This window comes from Vombatus ursinus, unplaced genomic scaffold (genome assembly GCF_900497805.2).
Source record: "Vombatus ursinus unplaced genomic scaffold, bare-nosed wombat genome assembly UNPS02014210.1, whole genome shotgun sequence".
NCBI lineage: Eukaryota > Metazoa > Chordata > Mammalia > Diprotodontia > Vombatidae > Vombatus > Vombatus ursinus.
In genome coordinates, this window is record NW_020953988.1 from 81,164 (window position 1) to 104,611 (window position 23,448).

A 23,448-nucleotide genomic window follows, 5' to 3' on the forward strand; every position below is an offset into this window, starting at 1 on the left:
CTAAAATCAAGCTTTATTGACCTTAAAGTCAATCTTGCTCAGCCATGTCATTTGACAGAAATAAGAAACTGAGACATACAAAGGTTACTACTGGCCCGGTTTCCTCTGATCCCAAAACCAGTGTTTTTGTCAACTATCTGGCATTTTTTTGTGGATGACTCCCAACTGTTCATCTTAATTCAGGGAAAGTTACATTAAATCATCCAAGGACTATACCTCTGTGGAGTTGAATAGTGAGTTTGACATCTAATTTCTGAAACTCATTGCATTTCTGAACCCAACAAGTTATTTCTCCTTAGGACAATGGAATTTCCCTTTTCCATTAAAGAGAACAATGAAGTAAGTCTCCTCTTTGAGTTATCTGTGTCCTGCATCCTACAGGCAGACTGACTAAATATATGTTAAGTCAATCACTTATATTTCCTTCAGTAATTTGTACCATAACCATTAAAAAGACATAGTTGAATTACAAATGAGAATTACAAAATGCTAGATAAGTAAGGACTCTGGGATAGCATTTTGTTCAAATTCCTTCTTTCACAAATGATTAATGTCCACAATGTTTAAAAGGTTCAACCAGTTTTCCACAGCACCTGACAGAAATAGGACTAGCATCTACGTCTCTGTTTTCAGCCCAGTCCTGTGCTCCTTCTACCCATATTCTATTGATGTATGAACAATTCTCATATTTATCTTACAGAATAAGTTTTCTTTGCCAGAAATCAATATCATTCTCCATTTGATCATGATACACCATCCTCTGTCCTGTTAATTTCCAGAGCCATCATGCATTTTACTCCCTTGTCACTAGATTCCTTGTGCCACCTGCAGTGAGAGCTGTGGTCCTGGATTCAGGCAAACCCCACTGGAGGGACAGCCCATCTGCTGTTTCAACTGTTCTCTGTGCCCTGAGGGGGAGATCTCCAATCAGACGAGTAAGTGTCTGCAAGTCATTTTCCTCCTATACTTACTGGGCAAAATAAATTGGTATTTTGCTATAGGATCACATACAATTCCATCACTGCCTGAACAATTAGGATATACAGGAACAAGCTGAGTTAAAGGAAAGTTCTGGGATGAGGACAAGTGGCTTGAACAAATGGTTAGAATATGGTGTCCAATATGATTTTACTATGCAAAACGAAACCTATAAATTAAAAAAAACTATCTTGCCCTATCTCTTTGTAGAACATATTTATATGGTCTTGTTATGGTTTCAAATGCAGTGGGATAATTAGCTGGAGTGTGGAGAAGTTTGTGCTATGCAAAATTTTTGTGATGTCTGGGAGCTGAATTTATGCACATCTTATGTGCATCATTCACTAGAAGACACTAGACTAATGTAGGTTTTGAAGAATTATTCCCAGAAGAAATGTGTACCCATTCTGGATGTTATCCCTATGTCTTGCTATATTTTAAAGCAGAGTTTCCCAGATTTTTATGGCCTACTGTCCCCTTTAAAAGTTACTCAGCATCCCCCTGGAAATCTACTTTCATATTTTATTTTTTTTGAAATTTTTGTTATTTCAAAATACATAATTTATAAAATGACATTTTAAATTCAATAATTTATTGTCCATTTTTAGTTTTATTTTCCTGCAATGAAATGTTAATGATGCAATATTACATCATGTAACTATATAGTATTGTAAATAAGTCATTACAAGCACATATGCCTACCAATGCATGCTGAACTTCCTGACAATATGTGACATGCTTGCCTGCCAACACCTCCTTGTTAAGACCTGTCTGCAAGGTTGGGACTTCTGGGATCCAAAATGGTCGAAATAAGCAGTAAGTCACTCTTACTCTCCCTTATTAACCTCAAAAAAACCAGGCAATATAGCACCAGGAAATATCGTGGAACAGCAGAGTTAGCAGAAAAATAGGAGGAGCATTCTATTAGCCTGGGAGGCTTGGGGGATTAATGGGAAAAATCTCTGTCACTCTAGTCAAAAGGGACCACAATCCAGGACCAGACATGTCCTAGCATGCCATCAGCAAGCCCCACCTCAGCAAACCAGTGGGAGATTCTGAGCCCCACGGTGGTGGAGCAGGAAAGCACCAACACCAGGCCCCTGAATGCCTTGGCACAGCCAAGGAACCAGCAAACTCCAGATTGGAGAAACACCACTTGTACTGGCAAGCAGGCATCTTACAGCAACTAAACCTCCCCATGTTTCAGTGCAGCCCCAGGTGAGCTGGCATCCTCCAGTGGCCAGATCCCCCCTTCCCAACCTGTGAGCTTCAGTGAAGCCCTGGGGGAACAGAGAAAAACCCCACCTGGTCTCAGCATACTCCAGACACCCCCACTGGTACCCCACCTCAGCACCAGGTAAGATGCCAGATCCCTACAGCTTCCAGCTGCCAGCACTTAAGGCTACAGCACACATAGCCAGTGGCCAAGGCCTCTCACCTCCTGAACAAGAAGCTTGGGACAGTGCCCCCTGTGCTCCACCAGGAAAGCTCAGCTTTAAGAGTCAGGAGTTAGGCAAACATCATGAGCAAAAAGCAGAAACAGACACTGATCATAGATTCTTTCTATGGGGACAGGGATGATCAAAATCCAAATTCAGAAGAGGACAACACTGTCAATATACCTACATCTGAAACCTCAAAGGCTAATATAAACTGATCTAAAGCACAAAAAGCCTTCTTGGAAGAGCCCAAGAAGGATTTTAAAAGTCAAATAGGAGAAGTAGAAGAAAAATTGAGAAAAGAAATGAGTTATGCAAGAAAGAGTCAACAGCTTGGAAAAGGAAGGACAAAAATTGACCGTAGAAAACAATTCCTTAAAAAATACAATTGGCCAAATTGGAAAAGTCCACAGAGGAAAATATCTCCTTAAAAAGTAGATTTGGCCAAATGGAAAAGGAGGCACAAAAGGTAACTGAAGCAAACAACTCATTAAAACTTAGAATTGGGCATGTAGAAGCTAACGACACCATGAGATACTAAGAATCAGTCAGACAAAATCAATAGAATTAAAAAAATAGAAAAAAATATAAAATACATCATCGGAAAAATAACTGACCTGGAAAATAGATCCAGGAGAGATAATCTGAGAATTGTTGGTTTACCTGAAAGCCATGATCAAAAAAGAACCTGGACAGCATATTTCAAGAAATTATCAAGGAAAATTGCCCTTAGGTCTTAGAAGCAGAGGTTAAAACAGTCATCAAAAGAATCCACCTATCAACTCTGAAAGAGATCCCAAAATGGAAACCAAAGAATATTGTAACCAGATTCCAGGATTATCAGGTCAAGAAGAAAATATTGCAAGCAGACAGAAAGAAAAAAATTAAAATATTGTGTCAGGATTACACAGGATTACACAACTTCTATATTAAAGGATTGCAGGATTTGGAACATGATATTCCATAAGGCAAAGGAGCTTGAATTACAACCAAGGATCAACTACCCAACAAAATTGAACATAATCTTTCAGGGGAGGAGATAGACATCCAATGAAATAGAGGACTTTCAAACATTCCTGATGAAAAGACCAGAGCTGAACAGAAAATTTAATCTTCAAATATAAGACTCAAGAGAAGCATAAAAAGGTAAACAATAAAAGAAAAAAAGCATGTTATTCAATAAGGTTAATCCCTACATGGAAGGAGGATACTTGTAACTCTTGAGAACTGTATCTTTATTATTACATTTAGAAGGGATATAGATATATATGTGTGTATATATATATATATATGTATTTAGACAGAGGATGTGGATGTAAATTGATTTTATCATCTCATAAGTTGATGAGATGATAAAAAATCAGCTAAGGGGTGGAAAAAATTGTACTGAGAAAAGAGGAAAGGAGGAGGCAGAAAAGGGTAAATTACATCACATGAAATGGCACAAAGACCTATTACAGTAGAGGGAAAGAAGAGAGGGAGGCAAGTATTGTTTGAACCTTATTCCCATTGGATTTGTCTCAAAGAGGGAATAACACACACACTCAACTGGGTATGGAAATCTATCTTACCCTATGGGAATTGGGAGGGGAAAGAAGGAAGAAAAGGGAAGGGATTGATAGAATGGAGGGCAGAGGGGAGGTAAGATGTAGTAGGGGAAAAGGGAAAGAAAAGGGAGAGGTGCTGATAGAAGGGAGTGGACATTGAGGGAGGTGGTGATGGTCAGAAGCAAAACGAGTGAGGAAGAAAGTGGAGAAAGGAGAGAAAAACATAAACTGGGGAAAATAGAATGAAAAAAAGATACAGTTAATAATCATAACTGTGAATGTGAAAGGGATCAACTCTCCCATAAAATGGAAGCAGGTAGCAGAGTGAATTTAAAAGCATAATTCTACAATATGCTGCTTATAAGAAACACATTTGAAAGAGAGGGATATGCACAGGGTTAAGATAAAAGGCTGGAGTAGAATATATTATGCTTCAGCTGAAGTAAAAAAAAAAGCAGGAGTAGCAATATTGATCTCAGACAAAGCAAAAGCAAAAATAGATCTCATTAAAAGAGATAAGGAAGGAAACTACATCCTGCTAAAAGGCACTATAGACAGTGAAGTAATATCATTACTAAACATATATGCACCAAATGGTATAGCATCCAAATTCTTAGAGGAGAAGTTCAGGGAGTTACAGGAAGAAATAGACATAAAAAAATTATACTAGTGGGGGACCTCACCCTCCTCTTCTCAGAACTAGATTAATCTAACCACAAAATAAACAAGAAAGAAGTTAAGGAGGTGAATAGAATCTTACAAAAGTTAGACCTAGTAGACTTCCGGAGAAAATTGAATGTGGATAGAAAGGGGAAAAAACTTTTTCACAGTGGTACATGGCACCTACACAAGAATTGATGTTGTACTAGGGCATAAAAACCTCACCATCCAATGCAGAAAGGCAGAAATATTAAATGCATCCTTTTCAAATCATGATGAAATTAAAATTACATGTAATAAAGGTCCATGGAAAGATAGATTATAAATTGAAAATGAAACAATCTGATCCTAAAGAATGAGTGGGTCAAACAACAAATCACAGAAATGATCAATAACTTCATCCAAGAGAATGACAATAATGAGACAACATACCAAAACTTATGAGATACAGCCAAAGCGGTTCTTAGGAGAAATTTTATGTCTCTACATGCTTACATGAATAAAACAGAGTAAGATGAGATCAATTAATTGGGCATGAAACTGAAAAAGCTAGAAAAAGAACAAATTAAAAATCCCCAATTAAATACTAAACTAGAAATATTGAAAACCAGAGGAGAGATTAATAAAATTAAAATTAAGAAAATTATTGAACTAATAAATAAAACTAAGAGCTGGTTTTATGAAAAAAAAAACAATAAAATGAACAAGCCTTTGGTTAACTTGATTAAAAAAAAGAAAGAAGAAAACTAAATTACAAGTATCAAAAATGAAAAGGTTGAATACATCAGTGAAGAGGAAATTAAAACAATAATTAGGAGCTATTTTGTCCAACTGTCTGCCAATAAATCTGACAATCTTAGTAAAACGGATGATTCTTTAAAAATATAAGTTGCCCAGATTATCAGAAGAGGAAATAAAATACTTATATAACTTCCTTTCAGAAAAAGAAATTGAACAAGACAATGAACTCCCTAAGAAAAAATCTCCAGGACCAGATGGATTTACAAGCGAATTCTACCAAACATTCAAAGAATAATTAATTCCAATACCATATAAACTATCTGAGAAAATAGATAAAGTCCTATCAAATTCTTTTTGTGATACAAATATGGCACTCATACCTAAACCAGGAAGAGCCAAAACAGAAAACAAAAAGTATAGATCAATTTCCCTAATGAATATCTATGCAAAATTTGTAAATAAAATATTAGCAAAGAGATTACAGCAACTTATCATGAAGATAATACACTATGACCAGGTGGGATTTATACCAGGAATGCAGGGCTGGTTCAATATTAGGAAAACTATCAGCATAATTGACCATATCAACATCAAAACTAACAGAAATCATATGATCCTCTCAATTAATGCAGAAAAAAACTTTTGACAGAAATACAGCACCCATTCCTATTAAGAAAAATACTAGAGAGCACTGGAATACATGGAGTCTTCCTTCAAATGATACGTAGCATCTATCTAAAATCATCAGCAAGCATTATATGTAATAGAGATAAGCTAGAAGTACTTCCAATAAGATCAGGGATGAAACAAGTATGTCCATTATCACCATTGTTATTCAATATTGTACTGGAAATATTAGCTTTAGCAATAAGAGAATAAAAAGAAATTGAAGAAATTAGAACAGTCAATAAAGAAACAAAAGTATCACTCTTTGCTGATGATATGATGGTATACTTAGGGAATAGTAGATAAGCAACTAAAAAACTACTTGAAATAATAAACAACTTTAGCTAAGTTGCAGGCTATAAAATGAACCCACATAAATCATTGGCATTTCTATATTACTAACAAAGCTCAAGAGCAAGAGATAAAAAGAAAAGTTCCATTTAAAATTACTTTAAACAGTACAATATGTTTGGGGGTCTACCTGCCAAGACAAACCCAGGTACTAATTGAACATAATTACAAAACACTTTTCACACAAATGAAGTCAAATCTAAATAATTGAAAAAAAAATCAGTTGCTCAAGGGGAGGTCAAGCTAATATAATAAAAATGACAATTTTACCTAAATCAATTTACTTATTCAGTGCCACATCAATAAAACACCAAATTGTTTTATAGAGCTAGAAAAAATAATAACAAAATTCATCTGGAAGAGCAAAAGTTACAGAATATCAAGGAAATTAGTGAAAAGAAATGCAAGAGAAGGTGGCCTAGCCATACCAGATCTTAAATTGTATTATAAAGCATCAATCATCAAAACTACTTGGTACAGGCTAAGAAGTGGTGGATCAGTGGAATAGGTTAGGTATATGAGACACAGTAGTCAATGACTAGAGCAATCTGTTTGATAAACCCAAGGACACCAGCTTCTGGGATAAGAACTGACTATTTAACAAAAACTGCTGGGAAAACCGGAAAAAGTATGGCAGAAACCAGGCATACATCAAATCTTAGACCATATACCAAGATAAAGTCAAAATAGGTTCATGATTTAGACATAAGGGATGATACCATAAGCAAATTAGGAGGGTAAGGAATAGTTTACCTGTCAGATCTATGGAGAAGGGAAGAATTTATGACCAAATAAGAGATTGAGAACATTATGAAATGCAAAATGGATAATTTTGATTACATTAAATTAAACAGGTTTTGGACAAACAAAGCCAATGCAACCAAAATTAGAAGGTAAGCAGAAAGCTGGGAAACAATTTTTACAGCCAGTGTCTCTGATAAAGGGCTCATTTCTAAAACACATAGAGAACCATGTCAAAATTATAAGAATACAAGTCATTCCCCAATTGATAAATGGTCAAAAATATGAACAGTTTTTAGATAAAGAAATTAAAGCCATCTATAGCCTTGAGAAAAAAGCTCTAAATCATTGTTATTTGGAGAAATGCAAATGAAACCAACTCTGAGGTACACCATCATACTTAACCAATTGACATGACAAAACATGAACATGGTAAATATCAGAGAAGACATGGGAAAATTGGAACACTAATACATCCTTGATGCAGTTGTGAACTGATCCAACCATTCTGGAGAACAATTTGGAGCAATGCCCAAAGGGCATATAAAACTGTGCCTACCCTTTGACCCAGCAATACCACTTTTAGGTCTGTGTCACAAAGAAATCATAAAAATGGGAAAAGGACCCACTTGTACAAAAATATTTAGAGCAGTTTTTTGTGGTAACAAAGAATTAGAAATTGAGGGGATCCTCATCAATTGGGGAATAGTTGAACAAGTTGTGGTACATGAATGTGATGGAATACTATTGTTCCAAAAGAAATGATGAGCAGGCTGACTTCAGAAAAACCTGGAAAGACTTGTATGGGCTGATGCTGAGTGAAGTGAGTAGAACCAGGAGAACATTGAACAAAGTAACAGCAACACTATGTGATGGCTAACTTTGATAGACTTACCTCTTCTGACCAATGAAAGGATCTAAGACAACTCCAAAAGACTCATGATGTAAAATGTTATCCACACTCAGAAAAATAACCATGGAGTGTAAATAGACATTGACACATACTATTTGTACTATTTGATCTCTCTCTCTCTCTCTCTCTCTCTCTCATTTCTTCTTTCTTGTGGTTCCTCCCACTGGTTCTAATTCTTCTTTTCAACATGGCTAATGTGAAAATAGGTTTAATATGAATGTATATGTACAGCCTATATCAGATTAACATGGAGTCTTGGGGAGGGGAGGGGAGGCAGGGGGTGAAAATTTAGAACTTAAATTGAATGTTGAAAACTCAAAATATATTTTTAAAAGAAAAAAATACCTGTCAGCAGACTTGACTACTGATAGGTTATACCTTGCATTCTTTGTCTTTATTTGGAAAATTATAATATAATCACTATAAATTTAACTCTGTTACACAATAAATGAAACATGTACAAATGGTTTTTCAAAATTTTCTTCTCTTCTTTCCTTATGCTTCCACTGCCCCCTTATTTTTCCTCAACATCCCTAATTGCACCTGAGGCTACTAACACTGCCCTGGATCATTTTAGCACCCTAGAGGGAGTGGTATCACTCACTTTGGGAACCTCTGATTGACATTTTGATAAATCATCTAGAAAGGGAAGTATATCACCAATCAAGTGTCTCTGTGTTCTCTCTAAGAAATGTGTCAGAGAAGACCTTGTCCTTATCAGAATCAGTGTGGGCTGGGTTATTTGTCTCATTTATTATGAACCCCACTGGTATAATACCCTATTATATGTAGAGAACATGTAAAAGTCACACTCCAATTGTGAAAAAAAATCAAACTTAAACCAATGTAAATTACAAGTGAAAGATAACATATTAGAATTGTTCTTTGCCTCTCTTCACAAATTATTTTACACTACCAAACATACTAAGGTTGTTACAGGCTTATAGAATCAGAGAATTTTAGTGTTGGAAGTATCATCTACATCGGGTGGGGAACAAACCACCTGTGGATGATTAATGGATCAATGGGGAAATTTTTCTTAAGTGAGAAATTGGAGTAAGGAAGCTTTCAGTCATTCTCCAATATGGCTAAAAGTAATTGCAATTTCTTTCTTACATTTCACCTCAGTCACAAAAAGGAAGAATTTTTCCTTTGTGGTAGGTACTCAGGGACTTGAGTGGGTATTGGTGGCACAGGACAAAATGGAACAAGGGAAGATACCAGTTATCCCAGAGGCAAGGATAAAATCAAGTATTGGGGGGGATAGGCGATATCTATTCCTCAGTTATAGAGGTGCATTTGGCCCTTGAAACAGATGCTTTTCAGAACATGGAAGTGAATGAAAGGAGATTGGGGATTCTTTGAAAGATGACCTCTGGACCTGGCTCCTGGGTTGCATTAGGCCTTGGCTACTCATCCTTTTGTTGTGCTGAAACATCCATTTATATCACACAAAACAATATGGCAGTGATATGGGCAAGGTGTAGAGGCTTTGGAGGGAAAGACAGATTCTGTTATAGACAAGTCCATCAGTGAGATTACAAACATTTATCCATAGGTTACTATATTCCAGGCATTGTACTAAATGCTGCCGATATAAAGAAAGGCAAAATCTATCCCTGTAGTCAAGGAAGTCATATTATAAGGGGAAGAAAATGTATAAGTAACTGTAAATATATATATATATATGTATATATGCAGAACAGATGAAAGTAAACTCAGAGAAGAAGGAAAAAGAAGCTGCTTGAAATATAAAGTGCTTTCTGAATTTTGAATATAGGATTTGATTGCTGTCTTGAAAGAGGGAGAATCCAAGAGGCGGAGGTGAAAAGAGAGCAAGCATTCACAAAATGAACTTCAGCCTCCTATTTAGAATATTAAGGGAAGTGGATAAAGAGGAAAATATTTGTATTGAATTCATTTCTTCGATAAGAATATAGTACACATCAGCAGCGTCAGACTCATTGACCTTGGGCTGCGTGCAACCTGACAAACTCCCTAGTATGGCCAGAATCAGGTTCAAATGTAAAAATTGGGAAATGTTTAAGAAAATAAACAAAAATATTATACTTCATAAATAATGGCAATTTGTGGCTTTCTAAGTCCATATGTTGCCTACAGGGATCTGTTTCTATTTGAGTTTAATACCACTGCATACATACATACATATATTCTTACACACATAAATGCATTTATACACACATCTACATACATATAAGTATATATATGCATCTGTGTATGCATAGACATCTATGGGCAAGCAAAAATCATTGCTCAATACATAAATGAAAAAAGATGATCAAATGGTTCACAATAGATTTGCAAACTATTAGCAACCATATGAAAGAATATTCAAAATCACCAATAATAAGAGAAATGCACATCAAAACACCACAGAGATTTCACCTCAACACCATCAAACTTTCAAATTTAGGAATATCCAGTGCTTGAGAAGTTGTGGCAAAATTGGTGCTCTAGTATATCACTGATGCAGCTGTGAATTGGCGGGACTACTTTTGAAAGCTGGCTGAAATTATTAAAATAAAATGACTCAACTGTTGATAGCATTTTAATTGATAATTATTATAATTAGAGTGAGTCTGGATTGGGTACTAGGTTGCTTATCACTTGCCATCTTCCAGAAAAGAAAAAAATACAACGCCTTGTGAAGTAAGAAATATTACCTTGAACAATTGTTCCTGTTTTCTGTGCCTGGGGATGGGGATAATTTGCTGAATCTAACATCCTAAGAAGTTGTTTGTCCCTTGCAGACATGAAGCATTGTGTGAAGTGCCCAGGAGATGCATATCCAAATAAGGAAAGAAATACATGCCTCCCCAAGGTTGTAACTTTCCTGGATTTTTCAGAACCTTTAGGGATGGCTCTAATCTGTGTAGCTCTTTCTTTTTCTCTAATGACATCTCTGGTTCTCTGTATATTTGTGATGTTTCAAGACACACCCATAGTGAAAGCCAACAACCAGGCTCTCAGCTATACTCTCCTCATCTCCCTCAACTTCTATTTCCTTTGCTCCTTGTTCTTCATTGGCCGTCCTACTTCAGCCACCTGCCTCCTTAGACAAACGACCTTTGGGATTGTGTTCACAGTAGCTGTATCCTCCATTTTGGCCAAAACCACTATGGTAGTCTTGGCTTTCAGGTTTACAACACCAGGCAGCAGGGGTAGAATGTGGGTGCAATCCAGAGCGTCCAACTCTATTGTCGTTATCTGTTCTGGGATTCAAGTGATTCTCTGTGGCATCTGGTTGGGAATCTCTTCCCCTTTCCCAGACAGAGATACCCACTCTGAACCAGGTCAGATCATCATTGGGTGCAATGAGGGCTCTGACTTTGCCTTCTACTCTGTCCTGGGCTACTTGGGATTCCTATCACTATGTAGCTTTACAGTGGCTTTCCTGGCCAGGAACCTTCCTGACACCTTCAATGAAGCCAAGTTCATCACATTCAGCATGTTGGTGTTCTGCAGTGTGTGGGTTTCCTTCCTCCCCACATACCAGAGCACCAAGGGCAAGGCCATGGTTACTGTGGAAATCTTCTCCATCCTGGCATCCAGTGCTGGGTTACTGAGCTGCATCTTTATCCCCAACTGTTACATCATTCTGCTTAGGCCAGACAGAAATACTCAGGAAATATAAAGAATAAAGCAGATAACAGGGGCCAGAACCATTCTGCATAATTGACTGCTAATTTCTATCAGAGTCATATTCAGTTTTAAGAATAAGCATATCAATATGGCAGGTACCCTGGGACATTCCACCTTTTGCCTTCTTTCCAGGATTTCAGAATTCTATACTGTACTTCCTCCTTTTTGGGCCTGTCCTGGGCATTCCCAAGATTTGTAAACACAACTTACCATAAAGTCAGGATTGAGGAATAAGTTATATTTCTAATCACCTGTCTCTTTGAGCAGACATCACTAATGTGCTGTCCAGACTAATAAAATGTCTTAGACACCACTGCCTTCTTGGATTTAAACAATTCCAGTTGTACTGAACACCCATATTCCAAATAGTAACTCCCCATCAATATCATGCATCTCCTTCCTCATTCCCCTTTACCTCAAACCTCCCACCAATGTCCTACTAAAACTTTATCCCTACTTACACTATGCTTTTTGGAATGCCTGCTTCATCCTAAGTCTTTTCACTCCTTTCATGTTCTAGAATTCACTGAGACCCACCTCTCACCAGATGAAACTCCTTTTTTTTTTTTTTTTTGGCTAGGCAATGGGGTTAAGTGACTTGCCTGGGGTCACACAGCTAGTAAATGTTATTATGTGTCTGAAGCTGGATTTGAACTCAGGTCCTCCTGAATTCAGGGCTGGTGTTCTATCCACTGTGCCACCTAGCTGCCCCAAACTCCTTCTTTCATTATTCTTTCTAGTACAGGTGACACTTTCTATCATGTTTCCCTCCCCTCTTCCATCACTTAATTCATTTTTTGGAGTGGATGTTTCAAAATAGTTTCTGCCAATATCTATTTAATGCCAGAATATCTGGCATTAAACTCTTTCTCTATATTTAATGCTTATGTTATACGAAATCAGGCAGCCAATCCAGATTTTCCTGGCCTTTGTATAATGTTACCTTCAACTGGAACATTTCCTCTCCAAAACTGAATCCAGTGTCTGACTCACAGTTTTTTTCTCTGCACTATAATTTCTGCTCTAACCATATTTGATTTCAACATAACTATTGATGTTCCCTCCAATGCTACAACTTCTCAGTTCCTCAATTCACATGATCTGTTCCTCAACTCAATCTCTCCTGTAAAAGGAGACAATCATTGCTTTTCAGCTTGCTGACACAAGCATTCTACTCATATTCATGAACTGCAACTGCTTTATCTCAATGTAATCATTTTTGTTCCTGCAAGTTTATCATTTATATTGTTAAATCTTACTTTGATCAGTTTGTGGTATGTACATAGTAGTAATATTTCTTAGTCAAAGGACATTCACATTTTTTATATCCCTTTTGGACATACTTTCAAATAGATCTCCAGATCTTATTTACATTTAAACATGTATTTTATTTTTTCCCTCAATTACATGTTAAAACAAAATTTTTTAACATTTTTTTTGTTTTGAGTTCCAAATTCTATTTTTTTCTTTTCACCCTCCCCACCTCTCTTCCTAAGACTGTAAGCAATCAGATATTGGTTATATATGGGAATCATGTAAAATAATTCCATATCATTTCTACAAGAAGAATGGAATAAAAAAAAGAAGGAAAGAAAGTGAAAATAGTATGCTTCGGTTTTTATTCAAACAATATCATTTCTTTCTCTGAAGGTGAATACTATACTTCATCATTAGTCTTGGATCATTGTTTTGCTGAGAATAGCTAAGTCATCCACAGTTCTTTATTGAGCAATATTGTTGTTACTGTGTATAATGTTCTCCTGGTTCTGTTCATTTCACTTTGTATCAGTTCATGTATGTCCAGGTTTTTCTGAAATCCTTATACTTGTCATTTCCTATAGCACACTAATATTCCATTGCAATCATATGTCACAGCTTGTTTAGCCTTCCCCAATTGATGGGCATCCCCTCAATTTCCACTACGTAACCACCACATAAAGAGATGTTATAAATATTTTTTTTTTTACCAATAGGTCTTTTCTCCCCTTTGATGTCTTTGAGATATAGATTGAGCAATGGCATTGCTGGATGTAAGTATGTGCATAGTTTGGACCCATTGGGCATAGTTTCATATTGCTCTCCAGAATGGTTGAGTCAGTTCACAACTCCACCAAGAGTGCATTAGTGTCCCAGTTTTCTCATATCCCCTCTAACATCCATCATTTTACTTTTTTATCATATAAGTCAATTTGATGGTTTTGAGATGGTACCTCAGAGTTCTTTTAATTTGCTTTTCTCTAATCAATAATGATTTAGAGCATTTTTTTAAAATATCACTATAGACAGATTTAATTTCTCTGCCTGGAAACTGCCTGTTCATATCCTTTCACCAATTATCAATTGGGGAATGACTTATATTTTTATAAATTAGACTCAGTTCTCTATATATTTGAGAAATGAGGACTTTATCAGAGATACTTGTTGCAAAAATTTCCCCCAGTTTTCTGCTTTCCTCATAGTTTTGGTGCATTGGTTTTGCTTGTGAAAAACTACTTAATTTTATATAATCAAAATTATCTATTTTACATTTTGTAATGCTCTCTATATTTTCTTTGGTCCTACATTCTTCCCTTAGCCATGGATCAGACAGATAAACTATTCTATGCTCTCTTAATTTGCTTATATTATCACCCTTTATGTGTAAATCATGTACTGATTTTGACCTTATCTTGGTATACACTGTGGGATGATGGTCTATATGTCGTTTCTGTTATACTGTTTCCCAGTTTTGCCAGAAGTTTTTTTTTTTAATAATGAGTTTCTATTCCAAAAGTCTGCATCTTCTGGTTTATCATATACCAGATGACTATGGTCATTTACCACAATGTAATTTATACCTAATCTATTTTTCTGATCCACTACTCTACTTCTTAGCTAGTACCAGTTTGTTTTTATAAGTACTGCTTTATAAAACAGTTTGAAATATGGTACGGTTAGATCACATTTCTTCAATGTTTTTTTCATTTACACCCTTGATGTCTTTGGGCTTTCATTCTTCCAGATGAATTTTGCTATCATTTTTTTTAGCTCTCTAAAATGCTTTTTGAAAGTTTGATTGGTATGGCACTGAATAAATAGATTAATAAAGGTAAAAAATTTTAATTTTCATTATATTGGCTCAGTCTATCCATGAGCAAATGATATTTTTCCATATGTTTAAGTCTAACTTTATTCATGTGAAAAGTGCATTGTAGTAGTGTTCATATAGTTCCTGGGTTTGTCTTGGCAAGTAGGCTCTCAGGTATTTTATATTGTCTACAATTTTTAAAAAGAATTTCTCTTTCTATTTCTTCCTGCTAGACTGCATTGTAACATATACAAATGCTGATGATTTTTGTGGGCTTATTATGTATTTTGCAACTTTTCTAAAGTTGGTAATAATTTCTAGTAGTTTTTTAGTTCATTCTTTAGGAATCTCTAAGTATAACATCATATCATTTGCAAAGAATGACAGTTTTTTTAAAAATATCTCATTACCTATTCTAATTCCTTCAATTTCTTTTTCTTCTCTCATTGCTGTAGATAACATTTCTATTATAATATTTTTATTTAGTATTTTATTTTCCCCAGTTACATGTAATAACTAATTCTCACATGTTTTTAAAACATTGAGTTCCAAATTCAATCCTTTCCTCCCTCCCTCCCCCCCATTGAAAAGGCAAGCAATTTGATATAGGTTATATACGTGCAATCATGCAGAACATTTCCATAATAGTCATGTTGTAAAAGAAAACAAAGACAAAAAACTCAATAAAATAAAATAAAATAAAAGTCTGCTTCAATCTGTATTCAGACACCACCAGTTCTTTCTCTGGGGATGAATACCATTTTTCATCCTAAGTCTTTCAGAGTTGTCTTGGATCACTGTATTGGTGAGAATAACTGTGTCATTAACAGCTGATCATCTCACAATATTGCTGTTACTTTGTACTCAGTACATTTTACTCTGTAACAGCTCATGTACGTCTTTCCAGGTTTTTCTGAGAGCATCCCACTCATCATTTCTTATAGTACAATAGTATTCCATCAAAATCACATACCACAATTTGTTCATCCATTCCCCAATTAATGGGCATCCCCTCAGTTTCTAATTCTTTGTCCAGAAAAGGGCCGCTGTAAATATTTTTCACATGGAGGTTCTTTTCCTTTTTGTTTTTGATCTCTTTTGGGATACTGCCCTAGAAGTGGTATTGCTGGGTCAAAGGGTATGCAGAGTTTTATACCCTTTGAGCATAGTTCCAAATTGCTCTACAGAATGGTTGAATCGGTTCACAACTCCACCAACAATGCATTTATGTCTCATTTTTCCCACTTCTTTTCCAACATTTGTCATTTGCCTTTTTTGTCCTATTAGCAAATCTAATAGGTATGAGATAACACCTCAGAATTGTTTTAATTTGCATCTCTATGATCAATAATGAGTTACAGTATTTTTTTTCCAAATGGCTATTGATAGCTTTGATTACTTCATCTGAAAAGTGATCACATATTTTGATCTTGTATCAATTGGGGAAAGGCCCTTATATTTATGAATTTGACTCAGTGTTTTGTATGTTTGAGAAATGAGGCCTTTATCAAAGAAACTGGCTTCAATTTTTTAACAGTTATTATTGCTAACTGTATTTGCCTGCATCCTATTACCCCATTTATTTTATTCCCTCTTTCCTTTCACCCTGACCCTCTTCAAAAGGGTTTTGATTCTGACTACACCCGTCCCCAGTCCTCCCTCCCTTCTATTATCCCCTTTTCTTGTCACTTTCCTCTCCTACTTTCTCATAGGGTAAGACAGATTTCTATACCCAATTGAATGTTTGTTATTCCCTCTTTGAGCCAATTCTGATGAGAACAAGGTTCATTCACCCCCCTCTCACCTCCTCCCTCTTCCCCTCCACTGTAAAAGATTTTTCTTGACTTTTTCATGTGAGATAATTTATCCCATTCTACACCCTCTTTCTTATTCTGCCAGCACATTCCTCTCTTATCTCTTAATTTTATTTTTTTATATCATTACTGCATACTTAATTCATACCTGGGTTCTCTGTCTATATATCTGCCTTTAACTACTCTAATAATGAGAAAAGTCTTATGAGTTAACAAATATCATCTTTCCATGTAGGAATGTAAATAGTTTTACCATATTAATTCCCTTATGATTTCCCTTTCTTGTTTACCTTTTAATGCTTCTCTTGAGTATTGTATTTGAAAGTCAAATTTCCTATTCAGCTCTGATTATTTCATCAAGAATGTTTGAAAGTCCTCTCTTTCATTGAATGTCCATTTTTCCTCTGAAGGATTATACTCAGTTTTTCTGGGTAGGTGATTTTTTTTGTTGTAATCGTAGCTCTTTTGCCCTATGTTATATCATCTTCCAAGTCTTCTGATCTTTTAATGTAGAAGGTGCTAAATCTTGTGTTATCCTTACTGCTGCTCCACTATACTTGAATTGTCTCTTTCTGACTGCTTGCAATATTATTTCCTTGACCTGGAAATCTGGAATTTGGCTATAATATTCCCGGCAGTTTTCATTTTTGGATCTCTTTCAGGAGGTGATTGGTGGATCCTTTCAATTTCTATTTTACCCTCTGATTCTGGAATCTCAGGACAGTTTTCCTTGATAATTTCTTGAAAGATGATGACTGGACTCTTTTATTGATCATGGCTTTCAGGTAGTCCAATAATGTTTAAATTATCTCTCTTCCATCTATTTTCCATGTAAATTGTTTTTCCAACGAGATGTTTCACATTGTCTTCTAGTTTTTCCCTTATTTTGGTTTTCTTTTATTGTGTCTTGATTTCTCATAAAATCATTACCTTCCATTTGCTCCACTCTAATTTTTAAGGAATTATTTTCTTCAGTGAGATTTTGGATCTCTTTTTCCATTTGGCCAATTCTGCTTTTAAAGTCACTCTTCTCTTCATTGGTTATTTTGCCCAGTCTGTTTTTTAAGATGTTATTTTCTTCAGTATTTTTGTGTGTGTCTCCGTTACCAGTTTGTTGACTCATTTTTCATGATGTTCTTGCGTCACTCTCATTTCTCTTCCCATCTTTTCTTCTACCTTTCTCACTGGGTTCTAAAAATCCTTTTTGAGTTCTTCCATGGCCTGCAACTAATCATATTTTTCTTAGGGACTTTGAATGTGGGAGTTTTGACTTTGTTGTCTTCCTTTTTTCCAATTTTATTAATTAATTTATTTTTAGTTTTCAACATTTACTTCCAGAAGATTTTGAGTTCCAAATTTTCTCTCCAACTCGTCCCTCCCCACCCAAAAATGGAGTGCATTCTGAATACTCCTTCCCCTAATCTGCCCTCCCTTCTATCTCCCTCCCTTCCCTTATCTCTTTCCCCTTCTATTTTCCTGTAGGGCTGATAGATTTCTACACCCCATTGCCTGTATATCTTATTTCCTAGTTGCATGTGAAGATAATTTTAACATTTGTTTTTAAAACTTTGGATTCCAAATTTTCTCCCTCCCTCCCCATCCACCCTCATTGAGACAACAAGCAATTCGATACAGGTTATACATGTGTAGTCATACAAAGCACTTCCATAGTAGTCATGTTGTGAAAAACTAACTATATTTCCCTTCATCCTATCCCATCCCACCATTTATTCTATTCTCTCTTTTGACCCTGTCCCTCCTCAGAAGAGTTTGCTTTTGATTACCCCTTCCCCAAGCTGCCTTCCCCTCTACCATCCCCCTGCTCTCTTATCCCCTCCCTTCCTATATTCTTATAGGGTAAGATAGATTTCCATACCAAACTGAGTGTTATGTTATTCTCTCCTTAAGCAAAATCCAATGAGAATAAGATTCACTCATTCCCTTTCACCTTCCCCCACTTCTCCTGCACTGTAAAAGCCTTTTCTTGTCTGTTTTATGTGAGATAATTTACCCCATTCTACCTCTCCCTTTCTCCTTCTCCCAGTGTAATCCTCTCTCACCCCTTAATCTTATTCTCCAGATATCACCCCTTCATCTTCAATTCACCCTGTGCCATCTATCTACCCATAATTTTTTTTCCCTCCAACTACCCTAATACTGACAAATGTCTCATGAGTTACAAATAGCATCTTTCCATGTAGGAATGTAAACAGTTAGACCTTAATAGGTCCCTTATGATTTCTCTTTCCTGTTTACCTCTTCATGCTTCTCTTGAGTCTTGTATTTGAAAGTCAAATTTTCTATTCAGCTCTGATCTTTTCATCAAGAATGCATGAAAGTCCTTTATTTTACTGAATTCCCTGAATAATTATACTCAGTTTCACTGGGTAGGTGATTCTTGGTTGTAATGCTATCTCCTTTGACCTCCAGAATGTCATATTCCAAGCTCTGTGGTCCCTGAATGTAGAAGGAAGCTGCTAAATCTTGTGTTTCCACAATACTTGAATTGTTTCTTTCTGACTGCTTGTAATATTTTCTCCTTGACCTGGGAACTCTGGAATTTGGCTACAATATTCCTAGGAGTTTTCCTTTGGGGATATCTTTCAGGAGGTGATCAGTGGATTCTTTCAATTTCTATTTTGTCTTCTGGTTCTAGAATGTCAGGGCAGTTTTCCTTGATAATTTCTCGAAAGATGATGTCTAGGCTCTTTTTTTGATCATGGCTTTCAGGCAGTCCAATAATTTTTCGATTATCTCTCCTGGATCTATTTTCTAGGTCAGTTGTTTTTCCAATGAGATATTTCACATTGTCTTCTATTTTTTTTCCTTCTTTTGGTTTTGTTTTACAATGTCTTGATTTCTCACAAAGTCCCTAACATCTGCTCCATTCTAATTTTTAAGGAAATATTTTCATTAGTGAGCTTTTGGACTTATTTTTCCATTTGGCTAGTTTTGCTTTTTAAGGCATTCTTCTCCTAATTGGCTTTTTTAACCTCTTTGCCATTTGGGTTAGGCTATTTCTAAGGTGCTATTTTCTTCAGTATTTTTTGGGTCTCCTTTAGCAAACTGTTGACTTGTTTTTCATGATTTTCTTGCATTACTCACATTTCTCTTCCCAGTTTTTCTTCTATTTCTTTTCCTTACTTCTCAAAATCCTTTCTGAGCTGTCCTGTGGCCCAGGACTGGTTCATATTTTTTCTTAGAGATTTTGGATGTAGGAGCTTTGACTTTATTTTCTTCTGGTTGTATGTTTTGATCTTCTTTGTCACCAAAGAAAAATTCTACAGCCTGACTTTTTTTTTTTTGCACAGTTTGTTCATGATCCCAGCCAATTACTTGAGTTTTAAACTTTTTGTTAAGGTTATTGTTGTCTGCATCCAGTGTGGAGAATGTACTGTCCCAAACTTCAGGGGTTTCGTGCAGCTGTTTTCAGAGATACTTCTAGGGAGTTTTCAGTTTTCCAAGGTGGTAAGTTTTCAGTTCTTCCAAGGTGGTATGATCAAGGGCGAGGTGTTTGCTCTTTTCCTGGCCTGTGCTCTGGTCTATGACTGGCCACAAGCACTCTTTTCTTCCTTGGAACTGTGAGGAGGATTTACTCTCCACAGCCATTACAAGCTCCACCATATCAGTGGTCCTCCTTGCCCCAGGACTGACACCCAGAAATGTAACCCAGATCCAAGCAGAAGAAAAGCAAGAGATTCCTGCCTCAGCACCAGCAAAGAGATCTCTGCAATTGCCCTCTGATCAGCCATACAATTCCCCCTGAGTCTGTGGCCTGGAAGTTCTGGAAGCAGCCACCATTCCATGGCCACGTGGGGACTGGGGCTGAGATCAAGCTTTTCTCTCACCACAGTCACAGACTTTTCCTACTGACCTTCTAAGTTGTCTTTGGCATTTGTGGTTTGAGAAGTCTGAAAACCACAACAGCTGCCCATGATTCAATCATCTGAGGCCTTCTCCAGGTTTGCTGAGGCTTGGTCTTTGCCTGAGCACCCATGCCGAACTTTGTTCCTCTCCCAGCCCAGCACGATAGACCTTTCCAAACTTCCATCCAGGTTGTCTTGTGCTGAAAATTTATTTCAATTGTCTTTTTGTGGGTTCTGCTGCTCTAGAATTTGTTTAGAGCCATTTTTACAGGTTTTTGTAGGGGTTTGGGGGAAAGCTCAGGCAAGTCACTGCTTTTACTCTGGAATGTATGTTTTGATCTTTGTCACCATAGTAACTTTCCATATTACAGTGACTTTCACAAGGATAATACATTATGACCAGGTAGGATTTATACCAGGAACACAGGACTGGTTCAATATTAGGACAAGTGTCGGCATAATTGACCACATCTATGACAATATTAGCAGAAATCATGTGATTACCTCAATGGATGCAGAAAAAGCTTTTGACAAAATACAGCACCCATTCCTATTAAAAACACTAGAGAGCATAGGATTAAATAGAGTTTTCTTTAAATGATGTGTAGCATCTTTCTAAACCCATCAACAAGCATTATATGTAATGGAGATAAGCTAGAAGCATTCCTAGTAAGAAGAGGGGTGAAACAAGGATATCCATTATGACAACTGTTATTCAATATTGTATTAGAAATGTTAGTTATAGTAATAAGAGGAGAAAAAGAAATTGAAGGAATTAGAATAGGCAATGAAGGAACAAAGCTATGATATGATGGTATACTTAGAGGATCCTAGAGATTCAAATAAAAAACTACTTTAAAGAGTTAACAACTTTAGCAAAGTTGCAGGATATAAATTAAACCCACATCAATCATTGGCATTTCTGTATATTACTAACAAAGCCCAGTAGCAAGAGATAGAAAGAGAAATTCCATTTAAAATAATAATAGACAATATAAAATATCTGGGAATCTACCTGCCATGAAAAACCCAGAAACTATATGAACACAATTACAAAATACTTTTCACACAAATAAAGTCAGATCTAAATAATTGGAAAAAATATCAGTTACTCATGGATAGATCTAGCTAATATAGTTAAAGTGACAATTCTATCTAAATTAATTACTTATTTAGTGCCATACCAATGAAACTACCCAAAAAGTACTTTACAGAGCTAGAAAAAAATAATAATAACATTCATCTGGAACAACAAAAAGTAAAGAATATCAAGGGAATTAATGAAAAGAAGTACAAGAGAAGCTGGCCTAACCTTATCAGATCTAAAACTGTATTATGAAGTAGCAATCATCAAAACTATTTGGTGCTGACGAAGAAATAGAGTAGTGGATCAGTGGAATAGGTTAGGTACGTAAGACACAATAGTCAACGACAACAGTAATCTACTGTCTGATAAACCCAAAGACTCAAAAACACAAAAACTCCAGTTTCTGGGATAAGAAATTACTATTTGACAAAAACTGCTGGGAAAACTGGAAAATAGTATGGCAGAAACTAAGCATAGTCTAACACCTTACACCATATTCCAAGATAAGATCATAATTGATACATGATTTAGATATAAAAGGCAATACCATAAGCAAAATAAGAGAGCAAGGAATAGTTTACCAATCAGATCTATGGAGAAGAGAAGAATTAGTGTGATTAAATAAGAGATAGAGAGCATTATGAAATTTAAAATGGATAATTTTGATTACATTACATTAAAAAAAATTGCCCAAACAAAGCCAATGCAACCAAAATTATAAGGAAAGCAGAAAGCTGGGAAACAATTTTTACAACCAGTGTTTCTGATAAAGGGCTCATTTCTAAAATACATAGAGAACTGAGTCCAATTTGTAAGAATCAGGTCATTCCCCAATTGACAAATGGTCAAAGGATTTGAACAGGTAGTTTTCAGATGAAGAAATTAAAACTCTGTATAGTTATATGAAAAAATGCGCTAAATAACTACTAATTAGAGAAATGCAACTCAAAACAACTCTGAGGTTCCACCTCAAATTGGCTAATATGACAAAAAAAAAGGGAAAATGGTAAGTCTTGGAGAAGTTGTGGGAAAATTTGAACACTGACACATTGTTGGTGGAGTTGTGAACTGATCCAACCATTCTGGAGAGCAATTTGGAATTATACCTAAAGGACTATAAAACAGTGCATACCCTATGATCCAGAAATACCACTACTACTTCTGTTTCTAAAGAGATCATAAAAAAGGACAAAGGACTCATATGTACAAAAATATTTATAGCAGCTCTTTTGTAGTGGCAAAGAATTGGAAATTGAGGGAATGCCCATCAATTGGGGAATGGCTGAACAAGTTGCAGTATATGAATGTAATGGAATACTATTGTTCTATAAGAAATGATGAGCAGGCAGATTTCAGAAAAACCTGGAAAGTCTTATTTAAACTGATACTCAGTGAAATGAGCAGAACCAGAAGGGCATTATATACAGTAACGGCGACATTGTGTGATGTCCAACTTTGGTAGACTTAGCTCTTCTCACGAATACAATGATCTATGATGATTCCAAAAGACTAGTGATGGAAAATGCTATCCACATCCAGAGAAAGAATTATGGAGCCTGAATGCAGATCTAAGCATACTATTTTCTCTTTTTTATTTCTCATCATTTTTCCCTTTTGTTACGATTGTTCTTTCACAACACAACTAATGTGGAAATATATTTAATATGATTGTACATGTATAGCTTATATCAGATTGCATGCCAACTTGGGGAGAGGCCGTGGAGGGGGAGATAAAATTTGGAACTCCAAATCTTATAAAAGTGAATGTGGAAAACTATCTTTACATATAATTGGATAAAATAAAATACTAAAGTGAACAAAAAATAAAGTCTTGTCTAGCATCATAATACAAAATGTTGAATCTTAAACTTTCAGTTTTTCTTACAGTCCAATACTCACAGCCATACATTGTTGT

The 23,448-nt window shown here is 35.9% G+C and overlaps 1 protein-coding gene across 1 annotated transcript in view; it reads left to right on the forward strand.

Moving 5' to 3' along the window:
• LOC114041924 (vomeronasal type-2 receptor 26-like) overlaps window positions 1-11,771 on the forward strand; it is a 42,388-nt gene extending 30,617 nt beyond the window's left edge. The window contains 3 exon segments of the mRNA XM_027860608.1: window positions 812-935; window positions 10,808-11,683; window positions 11,686-11,771. Of these exon segments, the coding sequence (XP_027716409.1) occupies window positions 812-935; window positions 10,808-11,683; window positions 11,686-11,771 (1,086 nt within the window).
• Window positions 11,772-23,448: the final 11,677 nt, after the last annotated feature.